This window comes from Haplochromis burtoni, unplaced genomic scaffold (assembly GCF_018398535.1).
Source record: "Haplochromis burtoni strain Fernald_Lab_line unplaced genomic scaffold, NCSU_Asbu1 Contig_147, whole genome shotgun sequence".
NCBI classification, from domain to species: Eukaryota; Metazoa; Chordata; class Actinopteri; order Cichliformes; family Cichlidae; genus Haplochromis; species Haplochromis burtoni.
Genome location: NW_024582508.1, coordinates 1,476,085 through 1,493,621, shown reverse-complemented (window position 1 = coordinate 1,493,621; position 17,537 = coordinate 1,476,085). Strand labels below are relative to the sequence as shown.

Sequence of the window (17,537 nt, the reverse complement as noted above, 5' to 3'; positions counted from 1 at the left end):
TACTGTGATGATCTGAGCAAGGATCCGAGAGTACACTGCACCAGAGAAGGGAGTCTTATTCGAAAGCTGGGAAAAACATACAGACATGTCCCTCACTGATATTTTGATCACATGAAAATGTGGATTTTCTGTGTAATAGGATGTCATCTTATTTAACAAACAGGAAAACATGGGAGTGTATTTAAATGGCACCAATTCTACATTTAAACATTTTTTTCATGGTATTTTCCAAAAGAAAGTCCATTATTAATTAAAATGCTAAGTGATCCATGAAATGTCCTCTGGTACGGGGTTATTTTTGGTATTTTCAGCAACCATGAGAGGAATGTCGCAAGCTCCCATGAGAGTACAGACTGACCAAGACAACAGGGTCAGTGTGAAAAGAGAGTGAAGTTAAACCTACCCTTGTTTTTGAATTTTAATCCTTAATCCCCCCTTTTGACCAATATAAAGGTTTATAAAGTGCTTAGAAACACGACTTTTAAGGTGAAGTAATGTAATGAAGTATCTCCTTTTTTTTGTGATTTAACAGCCTATTAGGAATGTAGCCATCCGTTACTTTTATTTCTCGGTATCAGCCAGGCTCCTCTTCCTCCATGCTGCTTGTCATTCATAAGATTAAGTGGAGTTTCTCGGTGCTACATGAAGAGGAGGGCTCTCCTCTTCAGTCTTGCACCTCACGTTGTTAAATATTCAGTTGCAGGCTCCCCGCACCATCCAGTCTACCAATAAACGGCCTCTGACAGTGCGATTGGCAGAGGCAGCAGGAGTAACAGTCTGTCAGCCACACATATTTTTATTTATTTATTTTTTTCTGGACGGCGAGGGGTGATGGTGCAGTGTTCTCGGTGCTGCAGGCGTCGTTCCCGGAATGGACACTTCGCAAACCGGTGTGGTTTTAGGTGCACTGGGTGTCAGATAGTCCAGCATCCATCCAGCCACACTGCGCACGGATTTCAGTGACCGATTTCTGCCGTGCATCCGCATTACTGGGGAAATATGGGGCATACAGCGTAGGCTTTCTATCTCCCCGTGCTTTGATACAGACTGAGATTATTTTAACATGTATTTTCCTCCCTAATTTATCAGACATAATTACTGACAAAAGACCATCTCATTGCTGGCAGAGGAACGCATTTCCTGCCTGTGTCCGCGTTAAATCTTCATGGAGATCTCCCGTGCAACATAAGATGTGATATGTCGATTATCCCCCTTTTTACTATAAAAAAAGCAGGTCAGAAATGCCCCTTTACTCTTGGCTGTTGACTCTTTGTGAGCTTTCTTGAAAAACAAACAAACAAACATCAACAACAAAAAGGCATATTTAGGATCTCGGCGTGAATCGACATGGATAGTGCAGGGAGCCGGGCAGCGATGGTGGGGGACGGTGCAGTCAATTTCACAGCAGCCCACCTCTGGCTGGATCTACTGAACGCCTCGAGCCCATCGACCCGGTGGGACAGCAGCCCGCCTGCCGAGGGCACCGGGCTGGACGAGCGGCAGCGACTCGTGCGAGAGCAAGCCTACCGGGACTTCACCACCACCGTTCAGGTTTTCATCCTCCTAGGTTCGCTGATCGGTAAGTCCGCTCAGTACTCCCACACATTCAATGCAAACTCAGTAGGGAATCATAAACATATTAAAAACCCAGCCTCGTTTATGTATTTACTTATTCATTTCTGCTAAATTTCGATTAAACAGCTGCACAGTTTTTGAACTACAGGGCACTGCTTTTCAAATACAATTGAAAACAGTGAGACTCTAAGATTTGTGTTAGGGGATCTTCCTGTGCGGACAACCTGTGTCCCAGTAGAATGTATTTGAAATATCTGAGACTTTTTCCAGCGTTTATCAGTCAGCCAATCAATCATCTTCTGGTCAGTATAGTAAACTAGTATCTTCTACTAAAAGAAAAGTCAAACGACGACTAAAAAGTAAAGGATAAGAAAAGCATGACAGAAATGAGTGCGTAGGCCAGTTTATTAGAAACAAACAAAACTGCTACAAGGGTACATTATTATTATTTTTAATCTAATATCCCGTTAAAACCACCAGCAGCTGCCAAATGTAAACAACCCACAGCCCATGTCACCTGCTTACTCTGCTTACCTCTCAGCCCCCTGCAGTCATGTATAAGTTTGATCAAGGTGCTAAAACCATTCAAATAACACTAAACCAGTCACACACATAACTCCTGATTTTCTGGTTTGACGTGGATGCATTCCATTTAAAATAAGCATAAATACTTTGGCAAAATTTGCTGTATATTTAAGTCAGCAAAGAAGATTTTTATTGTTTTTTTCCACCAGAAAACTGATAAATAGTAGCAGTAACTTACATGTTTTAAACTTCCTTAGAGTTGAATATGTGTTGACTAGACATCAGTGATGATGATGGTGGTATAAGTGTGGAAGGAGCTGTGTAGAATGATCTACTGCTCTTGCACACTCCTGGCTTTGACATCCCGTCTCCATCATATAGATCGCCAGAAGCATAATTAACCCGCTTCTAATGATTGCTACAAATAAATGTGTTATTTGTCACAAATGTTTTTGTGTTGCCCTCTCTGCCCTGCTACAGAAACACACACAGCCTTAGTGTTGTATGGAAACATATGGGCTCAGTGAGAAGCAGGAGCACAGCTCACCATGATGAAATATTGTGCAACTGATACAAAATGGACAAAAAAAACACGTCCAAATGACTTGCTTTGATCCAGTGCCACCTCCTGCTGTTCAGTGCAATGTGCAGAGTCAGAGAAGCGTGCCCTGACTAGCTGTAAAAATTGCCCTCTGGCAGCATGGCTCAAAATGCCTTTTTGTTTCTCTCTGCATGCTCTACGTGTCGCAGGGAATACATACACCAATGAACCAAACCCACTTCCAGGAAGGTGAATAGCATAAATTCTCTAACGTCAATACAACAGGGCACCTTTGTGTGGTCACTAAGATTCTTGGAGACATATTAATGACAGCTATAAGACAATGAGTGATAAAATACAAACAGACTGTGTGCATAATGAAATAATCACAATAATCACAGTAATAATTATTACTGGAAAAAATAAAGATAATTAGCATCAGATATCTGAATCAATTTCAGGACCAGTCAGAAACTGAACATTTCATCAGTGGTCACCTTTAAATACATGCATTATATTACCTGCAGCATAAAATGATGAGTGTTAAAATGATGACGGTTCCACGGGGCTGTCTTTTGAAGTTGAGTCCCCTAAAAAAGTGTCTGTGGTCAATTCTCAAGCTACTTTTAATGATTTCAAAAAAGGCTTTGATTGTATGATAAAAGCCTAGCTGCATCATATTTATATTCAGACATCACTTATTATCACAGATGAGCAGGATATGCTGGTTCTATTATGTAGGCACTTTGTTGTCTCTATGGGGGTTTTAGTGCCCAAAAGAAAACCTGCATCACTGGCTGAAAGGGGAAAAAAAACATGCAATTTTTATGGGGAGATGTCTGTTTTGGAGGCATCTGTGTCATTAACAACTTGTGCACATCAATACAAATCGTTGAAGGATTCATGTTTATTACCTGAGGCATTTGACATGGAAAAGATAAAAGTAACTGCCTTCTGTATCTGCTTATGACTTCTTCTCTTATGGCACACAGAGATGTGCGAAGGTGAAGGAAATTAAATGTTGCACAAACTGCAAATTTGTTGAAAAGCCTCAATGTGGTAACATCCGAGCTCATTAAATTCTCAGTGATGCAGATTGTTTTCACTTAGTTTGTGCACTTTGTATCGGTATTAACTCGCTGAATCATCCACCTTCTGGTCTGAAATACTCAAACTCGAGAAGAATGACATTTTTTTTTAAATTTAAAAGATTTTGTTTAACACACATTGTAGATGTGTGCAACAAAACAACACTAATAACACTAATAAAGTATAACTGTAGGATCTGCGTTGAAGCTTTGAACGACATTCAGCTATAATGCATGAATGTGGAGCATTTGAACCCATGGATATGGATATGTAAGAAGGGTTTTTCTATCACAAATTAGGCCAACGAACAGTCTCTCTAGTGGGAAAAAAACCCTGCTATCTAAATTTTAAGGTTTGTTTTCCAGCACAAGTAATTAACGATAGAAATTCCTCTGCTTCTTTTAAGGTTCCCTCCCCTTCATCTTTTGCTTTATGTTTTGAAATGTAGGGATCCTTGGCTTAACATCAAGCTGGTTTGCTGATTAACGGGTCTGAAAAGCCACACTGTGCTATAAAATGCTGTTTTGGGAGTTGACTGACATATAGCCATATAGTGGTTTCAGCAAAAGTACTTTGCTGAGTACTTTGGCAGGTGTTAAATATCCCATTTAATTCCTCAATGTTCCCACCTGGATACACGTGTGTCCAGATAGGAAGTGTGTAGCTTGCCAGAGAATTTTTAACGCTCTACATTATCATCTTTAAGTTGTGTAGAAACACAATCTTCTCAAATGTGACTGTAGTCTCATTCTGATTTTGTCACATTTCAGAAATGTTTCTGTAACACTTGTTCTGTTTTTAGATTTGGATCAGGAGGGCATTTCTCTCTCATGCCTTTAAGGATAACCGCTTAAACCCTGGTAGGAGGGGAAAGTGTTAAATTCCAAACATGCCCAATACCTCCAAAGTTGACCAGTTAGGAAATCTTGTTTGTTTACACCATAAATAAAGAGGAAACTAGTTTGACACAGTCATTTCATTGCAGAAACAGACCTAGATAGGCCCCATTAGAAAGCTGTAACTCTTCCTAAAATATAAACTAAACTGAAGTAAAGAGAGAGGCATCAGCACGAAATCTCCCCCCCCCCCCCCCCCCCCCCCCCACACACACACACACTCAATGCACAGATGTGCGAGCCATTCCAGTTTTCTCATCTAACTCTCCTAGAAAGGGAGAATACATTCCTCAAAATTTAGATTTTTTTTTAATGTGTAACATTTGCTGCCATAATTATGCAGTTTCACTGATAAGGCAAAGATTTGAGTTTTACTGCAAATCTCATTAATGTGTCACAGTGTGCATGGCACTGGCTGACTTTGCCAACAGTTGTATTAAGGTCTGTGGGGAATTATGTGGCTGACTAGCTCTGCGGTTACTGCACCTAAATGAGCCTGTCACTAAAACTAGGTTAATTATAAATCACCCGGATGTAAGTTAAAAACTGTTAAGTATACTTAGTATGTCGAACAGCACATGTTTAGACATCAATAGGAAAATGATCCAGCTCAATTTGAAGCAGACCACGTTGTTGCTACCACTAGTTGGGGTGCCATTTGTTAATCGGCAAAATAATCATCCGTACTGTTTGCGCTCTCTCGCTATTGGCTGCTCTGTCTATGGTTACCAAGGTGTTCCTCAAATGCCCAGCGAACATTCTGGGCTCAAAAGTACAAGGTGATGTTGTTTTTCCAGACAATACAAGTCCTGAAAAAACAAAAAATAAAACGATTTTTGTTTTTTGTCACAGCAGTTTTTTTTAAATCTTTGGCAGCTACCAGTTTCTATGAGTATTTAACAGAGATTAAATTTGGTTTTTATTTTCTGTCTGAAATCTATAAGATAAAAATCAACTCTTGTATTTTGATTATTGAAATCTACTTTGAACATCACATGGTAGCATGACTCTGGAAATGATCTGGACAAAAATATCTTAAGTAATAGTTTTATCGCCTTATAAATGTAGTATCACACTTTCTTTCTTTCTTTCTTTCTTTCTTTTTTTTTTTTTTGAAAGACTGGGTATTAATTGCCTCACATTAGAGACCAAAGGTAGCAAGATAAAATGTCAACAGACATTTGTAATAAACATTCTTTTTATGTAGTTTGCATTTGAAATAATTAATATTTGTGCTGATTTAATTATTCCACATTAGTCAGCCTAGCAGAATGTACTTTTACCAGGGTTTCCCCGAAATACCACGCCTATGTGCTATTCTGTATCACAGCATGTTAATCGAGTTCTGCATTGTTAAAGCACACCATGTCCTGCTGAAAACAGCTTCTTCCGCCTCCATTTGAAACCTCCTGAGGTACATAACAACAGAAATCAGGGATAAGTGGTTGTTTTATACGACCTTGCTTTCATAGAAAAGGTCTTTTTTCTCTCTTTCATTTAGTTTTATAAACTATGGTTACTTTTCTATTCCCCCATCCACCTGACGATGAATGCGTTTTTCTTCTGACAAACTGAGACCTTTTTTTTTAAGTACAGGTCTCAGGAAAAACGTGAAACGGTTTCCTTCACTGCAGAACATCTTGCTCTCAGCCAGAGTGCAGCTAACACTCTGTGGGTAATTACTTTTGAAGGAGCTGAAATCACACAGGGTCCCGTGTGACCTGACATGAGTTAATGCAGTGCAAGAAGTTCACCTTTTGAAACTTAATTACCAATCGTTACCACTTTGTCACTCCAAATTATGCAGAGAGAAATAGAAACATAAAAATGTCTCCTGTTGTCCTTTTTGATTTAGTTGCAGTTGCAGTTTCTTTTTAGTAAGTTCCAGCTTGCAGGCTATTAGATGTAAATGATTGGGAGGATGTCTTATGAGGGTGGACCAACTGTTTTTTTTTTATTTTTTATTTTTATCCCTCTTTGAACCTGCTACAAGTGACATACAGCACGAATTTGTTATTGCTGATATAGATTTATTTCATTTGGCTATTTTTTATTTTATGCTTTAGCGGCACCTGCATCACTAATTTTGTCCTGTGCTCTGCCATCAAGTCTTTACAAGAAGGCGCTGTCCTTTAAACAATTTTCATAATTTTTTCAAGAAATCCCCCAAAAATAAAAAGAAAAGAAAAGAAAAGAAAGAGCAAGTCTGGGGGCTGAAACTCCTTGAACTGCCACAGGGGAAGCCTTTTTGCAGTAAAATGGGGTAAAAAGGGGTTTCCAGATGCAAATAATAACATTCAAATTGAACTTTCCCCCCCATTTTTTTTTTTGGACAAATTCATAAAGAGTTTGATTTTGATTTGAAGAAGTATTCTTGGTAGCGGATTCCTCGTCCTGCTGTGAGGCAGCTTCCAATCTAATGTGTAAAGACTTCCAGTTCACAGATGAGTTCATTGATGGCAAGTGTAAAACGGGCAGATTGAAAGTGACACATTTTCTTTCCTTTCGTACATCTGTCAGTTGGCTTAAATCTCAGTCTGAGAAGTACTTGCATTCCTTACATTGTTCAGTCGCAGTGTTTGTCTTGGATGGACGTCAGGAATAAGCAGCTGAGAAATCATTAATCTGTGCTATAGCAGATCAGTAAGATAAGTAAGCCTTCCTTCCTGTCAATGGGCAATTTAGTCTTCAAGCTAACCAGGTCTTTTCTTTGAGATCTATGGTGTGCCTGGTAAAAACTCATACCAGCACAACAAAAGGAAAGGGCTGCTTGTACCAGCGTTCAGGTTTCCAACCTTTATTTATACTGAGTTAGACTTATGACAACACAGACTGTAGAATTCAAGTTTTTGTATGTGAACTGAGAATATGACCATAATTCTACACTTTAACTCAAGATCAGACAACCAAGTTGTGACCATATTTCACAGACTTATAGGAGTCGATAATTGTAGTTTCTACTGAGGGGTGCAGGTTAGTAGGCAAACTTAATCTCATTTTATTCTAAATCTTTAAACATCTTTCTTTCTCTCGACAGGTAATGCCACCGTGTTGTGGTGCACCTGCTGCACAAACGTCTTTAAAACAGTGACCAATCGATTCATCAAGAACCTGGCATGGTCTGGTATCTGTGCCGGCCTGGTGTGCATCCCCTTTGATGTGGCACTCGGAGCCAATCCTCGGTGCTGCTTGTGGCTTCATACGCTGGTGCTCTGCAAAGCTCTCAAGTTCCTCCACAAACTCTTCTGCTCTGTCACCGTTCTCAGCTTCAGCGCCATCGCATTGGACAGGTAAACGCAAAAACATGATACTTTTCAGTGTATACACAGAATTAAAGTAGATAGGGGGAGCATCATTTGTTTTCAGTCATCAAGTGTGGATTGTGCGTGAAATTACAAAACCCAAAGAGCACTCTATCCTTTCAGTAAAATGAGTGATGTGTTTATTTTTTCTCACTTCAGGTTTGTAGCCAGAATCACTGTGTTTAAATGATGCTTTTGAAAGACACTAACATGCACCTCCTACTCACCTCTCTGTATCTGGATGGACCGCTTGGGGCAAAAAAAGTGGGTCCTTTACATCAGCTCTCTGATCAGTTTGTCAATATGTTGCTTAGCATAGTCAACTCGGCTAATTCTCTTTCTTTAAACACCTGGAAATCCAACTCTGAAAGATTTTTTTAAAGCAGAAAAACATCTCTACACCTTCTTTTAACACCCTGTTAAGAGGAGGTGTAGGGTTGTGATTGGTGGAGCGTGTGTCCTAGGCCTCCCAGTACCACTTTGAATTTGCTGAATTTGTAAGTTTTCTCACTCACAACTAAATGAATAGTCTCTCATTTTATGGTAGTTTCTTTTTAATGGAGAAAAGAAAAACTACCAACCAAAAATCCAGAAAAAAACATTACACAAAGATTACAAATTGATTTTCATGTCACTGACTGAAATAAGTATTTCATCCTCTAGCAAAACGCACCTTAGTACTTGGTGGAGAAACACTTTTTGCCAAGCACAGTGGTAAGACACTTCTGGTAGTTGGTCACCAGGTTGACCCTCATCTCAGAGGGGATTTTGGCCCACTCCTCTTTACAGAAACTCTCCAACTCCTTTAGGTTTCTTGGCTGTCGCTTGACAACTCAAAGGTTCAGCGCTCTCCACAGATTTTTCTACAGGACTGAAGTCTGGACACTGGTTAGGACTCTCTATGACCTTAATGTGCTTCTTCTTTAGTCACTCCTTTGTTAACCTGGGGTTAATGTTTGTAATTATCACGCTAGAAGACCCATTCACAGCTCATCTTCAGTGTTCTGGCTGAGGGAAGAAAATTCTCACTCAAAATGACTGTACATAGCCCTGTCCATTGGCAGTGTCCTCGATGCAGTGAAGTCATCTTGTACCCTTAGCACCTCCGTTCTTCACTGTGGGGATGATAGGGTGGTTTGGGGCATCCTCAGCATTTCTCCGCATCCCAACACGGCGGCTCGAGCTGATGCCAAAGAGCTCGATTTTGGTTTCACCTGACCCCAGGACTTTCTTCCAAGCCTTCTCTGAATCCTTTACATTACAGCGTAGTGTGTTACCAATGATGTTCTTGGTCCAAAATGCCTTGAGATCATTAACATGCTCGTCCTGTGTAACTCACCCCATGAGGCATGATTTGGCTCCAGATAGGGGATGATTGATGGTCATTATATTTCTTCTAGTTCCAAATAATCACACCAACAGTTCTCACTTTCTCATAAAGCTTCTTGCTGTTGGTCTCGTAGCCCATTCCAGTCTTGTGCAGGACTGCAATTGTGTCCCTGATGTCCTTTGACAGCTTGTTAGTGTTTCCCGTGGTGGTAGAGAGGTTGGAATAGAAGAAATTGATTCTCTGGACAGGTGTGGTTTGTACACATAAATTGAGATCAGGAGTATTTGTCATTGTTTGAATGATTGAACGCAATCTGTCTGCCACATTAGCACACAGACTCTGACTTGCTCGTAGGGGATGAAGTACTTATTTCACTCACTGATATGCAAATCAATTTTGAACCTTTATGTAATTTACTTTTCTGCATTTTTGTAAATGAGCAAACCTATAAAATCAGCAGGTGATAATTTTAATTATTTCCCCACTTTATCTCAGCTGAAGTGTTTGAAGCATATTGTTTAACTAGTTTAATTTTATTTTCTTATGCTATACCCTTTAATTAACCTTTTGCTTTCATTAATTATTGCAAGTGGGTGCTGGTTATGTGTATAATATTTCCTAAAACTGTGACTATTTCCTGTTGTGCACTTTGTCCATAGTTGACCTTTCTCACAGAATGTTCCCAGCTGAGTCTCTCAACATTGTACAGAACTCATGTGTAAAAATGACTGTAGTTAGTCAGTGGCTCTAATGTTTGTATTTTCTCCACACCAGTGTTGTTTTTGCTTAAAAAAAAGTCCAGTAAGAAAATAGAAAATTGGCATATAAAACAGTGGGCAGCCCAAGTACAGATGCACAGACTTATACGAAATATAAAAAATATACTTATACAAGTATTGAGAAAACCTAAAAGAGTTCCTTTTTCAGAATCGTATACATGACTTATTATTATATGATATTTATCGAATCATGTTTTTATCTCTTTGCATGTTGCAGCTTAAGATAACACAGCTTCTGTATGTAATGCAGAAAAAAATAGCAAATATCATGAATAGACATGTTCAAAATGGAGCATAAAAGTGCACAGAAGCCACATTTTTATTAATTTATAATATTAAAATATACCAGGGATAATATGGATGACTGCAGTAGTACGTGAATATCCTCTACCAACTTTATAGTGATTGCAGGGAGACTTTGTATTGATGCAACCTCTTCCCAGCCCTCGTTTCACTGCTATAGAGATTATGTTGCCTCCATAGCAACTGGTACAGTCAGAATGATATCAAACCAATGAATTATTTATTCTCCAGGAGGGTAATCGAGGCTGTAGATATTCTGTACACAGGTTGGGACTGCAGTGTACATACACACGAACACACACAATCATACTGCAGCACAGACAAGATAGTCAAGGGACATCGTAGTAATGACTTTTTCATTTCGTTTATTCTCCTTTATGAGTAAGGGAAAACAAAAGGATGTGAGGCAATCTGCATGCTATTATCTGCACTGCAGTTATCAAGATATCACCCATATAATTTTAACCTCTGCAGAAGTTAATATACCATGGATAAATTAAAATTCGTTGATCTAAAAAGGGCTAAATGTTCATGATTGAATGTATCCAAAGTGGCCACTAAAAATGGCACAATTGACTTTATTTTTAGATAACTGAGCTTTGTCCATTTCCTGTGGAATTTCCTGTTTTTCCTGTTTATAAAAATACCTCAAAATGGCTGTGACAAATAATAAGCCTGTGTAATACAATAAATATGTGAAGAGGCTGCAGGATAAATTTAGTAACTACATAAAAAAACTCCCAGAAAACTGCACCTCTCACCTTTTTGTCTATTTGGAGCTTGTATAATGGATTCAATAATTTTATACCAGCACTACCTTTCTGCTAAAACCCCTTCAAGCTCATACGTCAGTATTTTTAACGTTTATTTTAAAATAACTTTCACATAAATCACCATAAGATGGATTTCTGTGAGCATTTTCAGTACGCCTGGACTCAGGTGACACTCTGGCTTAGGAAAAAGCTTTTTTTTCACAGTGTGAACATCACCAAAACTATGCCTCGATTGATTTGCTGCAAGCTTTAGGATGTAAAAAATTCTCCACTGGGGAAAGCGCCCAACTTGAATGTTATCAGACCATTTAATAACCATTATCAGCTGTTATCAGCCCTGTACCTATTGCTAATAGATGCTCTCCTCTACAATCAGGCTGAGAAGGCAGTTAGCTACTGTATTACAGATTACATAGGAGAGCTAAGTAACAAGTATAGCTTAGTAACAAGTGCTTAGAGTTGTGAGTGGTTTATTTATTTTGTTGAACCAGAAGTCACAACTTTTTGGACGAGAGACTGCTAAATTAGCAGCTAACGCTAGTTGGCTTTGTCAGCAAGCTAGCTCCAAATAACTCAAAAGAAATTGCTTGTAAGAAATGTTCTAACACGAGGAACCTCAAACATGTGAGGCACTTGTGTAAAGTGGAATAAAGCCTTCCTCACAGCCTCATATGTGGATTCTTGCTTCTATTTTAGCCCGAAAACAGATTACTCATTACTTCTTCCATTCAGCAAGGCAAGAAAGCCTTCTCTGAATAAGCCTCTAGAAGGTGAAGTAGGAAATGCATAATGGACATTGAGTGGGTTTATCAAATATCAAATATCAAATACATGTTGTTAAGCATTGAATTACTTTGTCTTTCTATCTGTAGATACTACTCAGTGTTGTACCCACTGGAGAGGAAAATCTCAGACGCAAGATCTCGAGATCTGGTCATCTATATCTGGGTCCATGCAACTGTGGTCAGCCTCCCCGTGTTTGCTGTGACCAATGTGACTGATGTGTACGTGACCTCATCCTGCTCAAATGACCCCGCCCGCTCGCTGAGTCACATGGTGTATGTGTTGATCTACAACATCACCACAGTGATCCTCCCCCTGGCTCTGGTCTTCCTTCTCATGCTTCTGATCCGCAGAGCACTAAGTGCCAGCCAGAAGAAGAAGGTGATCATCGCAGCTCTGCGAACTCCCCAGAACAGCATCTCTATCCCATACGTGTCCCAGAGGGAAGCCGAACTTCATGTAACTCTTCTGGCTGTGGTACTGGCTTTCTCAGCTTGCAGCGCGCCCTATGGGGCCTTAGTATTTTACCGCACTATTTTGGCAGATGCTAAAGAGCTGCCTGTCTCACTGTATCTCACAGCCCTCTGGCTTCCTAAGGTATCCTTGCTCACCAACCCACTTTTGTTTCTGACTGTTAACCGCTCAGCGCGTCACAGCTGTCTGGACCTGCTGGCCAGGATTCACAGACGTTACAGCCGCCGTAACGTGGTTAGCACTGGAGGTCTGGCTTCTTTAGGAGCAGATGGCGTGATTGGGGAGCCAGTAGGACTGGAGACTGCTGGTCGATCTGGAAGCCAGCTTCTAGAGATGTTTAACATTGGCCAACAGCAGATCTTCAGACCGTCTGAAGAAGAAGAGGAGGAGGATGGGGAGAATGATGTGGAGATCCCATCTCAAGGATCAGGAGAAGGCTCAGGGCCCAAAGATGACCAGAAAGGTGGGTCAAGAATGGGAAGCCTCAGAGGTGAAGTGATTAATAAAAAGGACTCTCTGCAGGGCACAGGAGGAGGGCTGGTTATCACCAAGGAGGTCCCTCCTTCAGTTATAGCCCCCCGGGCCTCTCCAGTCCATACATGCGCTTATGCCTCTTCATCACAAGTGGCACCTGCTACACCTACAGAAGCAGAGGACTCCCCACAGTTTGGTTTTGGACCTTTTGAGCTGCCACCTCAGTGGTTACCTGAGACCAGGAATAGCAAGAAGAGGCTACTGCCACCGCTGGGTAACACGCCTGAGGAGCTGATCCAGACCAAAGTGCCAAAGCAGAAGCCAGAACGCAGGATCAGCAGGAACAACAAGGTCAGCACAATTCCCACCGTGGATCCATGAACTGTACCGTTGGCCTCTGATCTGCAACACTGGAAAAATCAGAACTCCTTTGGGAGAAGACAATGATGTCTGCATGGTTTCTTCTGGTTCCTTCTTCTGATTTGCAGTTGTAGCTCTTGTAGAAGTTCAGGTTCGACATTTTACTGCAGAAAAGCAGGTTCCCTGAAGCACTGTATTTCCATTTGTGAATCAATTTGATATCAATATAATATTTCTAGTCTGACAAATATGTCCATTCCATCCAATTTCACAGCTCTTCGAGAGGTCCAGTTTTATAATTAAGGATTTCCTCAGTGACTCCATGATGAAGGAAAATAGATACCTTCATAAATCTTTCTTTTTATTGGAGGTGACATCAGTAGTCAAACAACACTGTACAAATCCAATTATCTTGAGGGATGCACTGATAATGGATAATATATTTCCACAGCAAATAATCAAGCAAGCATTATGGACCTGCTAACAAAACAGTTTTTAAAAATAGTTCTAATCTGATTGCACTGTGTATATGAACACATCTCAGTGTTGGTCCTTTCACTTAACCCATTGTGGGACTTTTCTTTTCTATGTTTGATTTACAGAAATGTTTTGGGTATTGTCTGCTGCCTTTGTTTTTTGTCAAATTCCACTTTCTGAACATTTCTTGTAATGTCTTAGATGTTGTCGTGATTTTCACTTTCGATGTCGATGGTTTTCATAAGATTAAAACACTGGTGTAGAGTATGCAAATACATGTTTACAATGTGAAACAATCCGAGTTCAACTGTGTGTTCAGTCTTGGTTTCTGGAAGTGCATCACATATACTGAAATCTGCAGGTTCATGCAGAATGGGGATCTTTTAGCGACATTACATCAATCTTAATGATTTCTCACAGATTTCCTGAAAGTCAGTTGCTCAATTAAAATGTTGTATAATAATTAGGAGCAGAGATACCAAGTGCACATTTTATATCATCTGACGCTCTGTAAAACATGTTTCCTTTTAAATATCTCTGACTGACACTTCTGGCTCTGTCTCCTTTGTGATGCAGAATTCATCAGCAAAAGCTTTGACCTGCACCTTTGGCTGAGGTAAACAGAGCTGGGCTACACTTCAAATATTTGTCAAGCCGTAACTCCCTTCGGGGCTACCCACAATTCCTTGTTATGTCCACAGAGGAGCTGAATCTATGCTGCATCCTACCCATGCTGTTATCAGGCGAATCGTTCACTCATGCTTGACTTGAAATAATATCCACCGGTGCTACTTAAAAGCAAGAGAGAGATGAGTAATAGCTTTATTCAAATACACTGGATGCAGCAGTGACTTTTTGAGCGGTCCGGCTGTGTGTGGTAGTTGCTGTAATAGATATAGTGGATAAACCGAGCAGAAAATGTTATTCAGTGTTGCCAAAAGGAGAAGATTATTGATTGTTTCCTAGAATATTGACTTGTATTTCCCACCCAAATTGATTCAAGGCTTATTCAAAGACCCTAACCTGATTCTCTTGCAATGATCAAGGGTTTGACAACAGAAATATTGTAACTGTAAAAGGAGAAGTCACACTAAGGTTTAAAGTCTGCTTCCTAAACGAATACAGTAGTTCTTGACCTTGGGAAGGTCTTACCATCAGGTTGGTTAAGATGCCATTCTGAAGCTTTTGATCAGTGCCAGTAATGAATTTTTAGTTTAAGCTCTTAGGCTAACATGGCCCTGAAGAAGAAAGACAAAAAGAAAAACAGAGTTATGTAAATTCATGTCAAATATTAAATTATAAATCAAAACCCACAGAAAACCTCTTACAGAGTTAAATCAGTGTTAGTTTCCCTGTGCCTTGAGGCAAGTCCATGTGTGCACTGCATTTTGTAACTTGTAGAGTACCCTGCGTAAGTCTTGAGTCAGCCCCTCCCTTTTTTATATTTTGCTAAGAAAATGGGAAATGGGTGCAGTGATTTATTGAAACATTTGCAAACATAAATGGAAATATGGTATGTAAGGCAAAAACACAGTTTGCACAAATATAACAAGCTTGAAAATCAATATTTTACAGCACCACCTTTTATTCTTCAACCAGAGCCACTGACTGAAATGCAGCCCCAAACCATGACAGCACCTCCATCATTTATTACAGATGGCTGTAGACACTCAGTGTTGTACCTCTTGACCTCCTGTGTACAATGATTTGTACCGAGAAATTTAAATCCACCACTTCATAAGATCTGTTGTCACTGTGCAGTTCTTGTGAAATTTGGTATGTATCAACTTATTCTCCCCGTATCTCTTCCTTCCTGACTTCTTGACAGCCACCCTTCCACTGAGACCATTTCTTCTGTTGAGGCTTCAGTGAACAGTAGATGGATCAGCTGAAATGCAGATGAATCTCTCATGTTCAGTGTCAGGTCTTTGCTGTCTGCTGGGCATCACTTTCAGATACTATTAATCCACTGCAGATACTTTAGGCACTTGTAACTTCTTCTTTTGTTTTCCACTTATTAAATTTCATTACTTTTATTAAGGATATGCTACACACCAAGTTGAAAGATGCCACACTTTTGGCTAATAACTTTTTGTGATTCACCTTGTTAGTACAAGACCTCCCCAAACTATTAATCAAATATTGTTAAGTTCACCCAAAGAATTAGGAAAAAAATATATTTTTATTTAATCTAAATTAATTAATTAATTTACTTATTAATTTGCAGCTGGTTTCTGGTAACTAAGTGCCTAAAAATAAAACTTAAAATAGCTCATTTACTCAGTGTTAAGTGGACAAAAGAACAAAACAAACACAGAAAAAGAAACATTCCTTGGTCAATTTTCTGGAAAATTAGCAGGTCCCAGGACTGGACTGAAAGTGAAAAGCAGCCTGGAGAACTATTGTGCAAGACCATTTAAGAAAATTATGATAACATCTGGCTCGAGACCTTTGCACGATATTGGACAACTGCACAAAAATTTATAAAGTGACTATTTACTGTTTGAGTACTGTGTATCGATACACAGAGAGGTAATTTCTGCTTACTTAAAAAAATAACATAAAATAATTTAAACTTCTATCAAAGTGAAACCCAGTTTGTTCAAGTAATTGCTGGAAAATAAAAATGGCATAAGAGAGTGTAATACTGAAAGTGCTTCAAAGGCAGTGATTGACACTGAGGAGGATAACCTAATCTCTGACAGAAAATTGGGTCATGTTCTTGTGTGAGACGCAGCTAACTACCATTGCAGACAACTCGCAACTTAAAGGAAGCATAAAAATAGAACTGTCTGGCTGAAATCATCAGAAGGTTTTTCGTTTCTCATGGCCTCAGCTGGATTCATCATCTGTCAGTGGCTAATGCTAAAGAAGAACGGAAATCAAACATCACTTTTGAGAAAAACCATAAAAAAGTGTTCTGTGTCTTTGAATCAGATGCAATACCTTGGTGTAAAATTTACTGATAAGGTTATGGGAATAATTTATGTCATAGAGGAACTTGAAAACTGAAAAAAAAAAAACATACATGAGTGACACATGCAGAGAAGCTGCAGGTGTTGTGGTAGGTTGATGTGGCCCAAATGGGCCATGAAAAAAGTGCTTCCATCCAATCAAAAGAAGACATAGAGGATATTTTGTACCACTATCAATATGATGTAGGTGTGCTTTGAAATGTTGGCTTTCCCTTTGGTGTCCTCAGGCAACAAGATTTGTGCTCCATTTGTATTCTTTGGAAAATCCCCTCATAAGGCACCATGTACAGAGGACTCCTTGCACTTGCAGGAAAATACCAATATTTTCAGTTTACTGCTGCTGTGGCTGAGCTTTAGTCATGTTGTCAAGGATTTTGTTATTGTGACTAACGCGGTGGTCAATGTCTAGATGTATTAGAAGCAGTTCAGTGGATTACCACCTACATAAAAACTCTAATGTATTCTGTCATTCGAAAAGCTGCTGAATTTAGGCATGCTAACTAAAGAGTCCCCCCATCTTTTATTAGTCTGAAACTGTCTCTTGTTATGTGACTTGCAAAGATAGTTGAAAAAAACTAAGTAAAACATGCTTCAACATTTTTAATTACAGCAAATTATAGCAGCTGCAATCCAGACTGCAAAAGTTTAATCTTCTTTGCCGTCTTTGTAAGAAGGAGCACATGACAGATTTTTGAGTAACTGAAGTGAGAGAACAAAGTCTGTATTTGTTATCAGCTTTGGTTTATTGTAATCTAAGCAGGAATTGTCGTCACTGGTTACCGTCCTTGTTTTTTTTCCCTTTTGTGGAAGATAGTATTGGATTTTAGGTGCTGTTTACCAAGTCAGTGGGCACGATCAATTCGGTGGTGCCATTAAGAAGT

At 39.5% G+C, this 17,537-nt stretch overlaps 1 protein-coding gene across 1 annotated transcript; it reads left to right on the top strand.

Moving 5' to 3' along the window:
- Positions 1–60: 60 nt before the first annotated feature.
- Positions 61–15,830, top strand: gpr176 (G protein-coupled receptor 176). The gene is made up of 3 exons (XM_005931514.2): positions 61–1,579; positions 7,664–7,916; positions 11,986–15,830. Exons 1-3 carry the CDS (start codon positions 1,348–1,350, stop codon positions 13,223–13,225), a joined length of 1,725 nt encoding a protein of 574 aa, XP_005931576.1. The 5' UTR covers positions 61–1,347; the 3' UTR covers positions 13,226–15,830.
- The last annotated feature ends 1,707 nt before the right edge of the window (positions 15,831–17,537 follow it).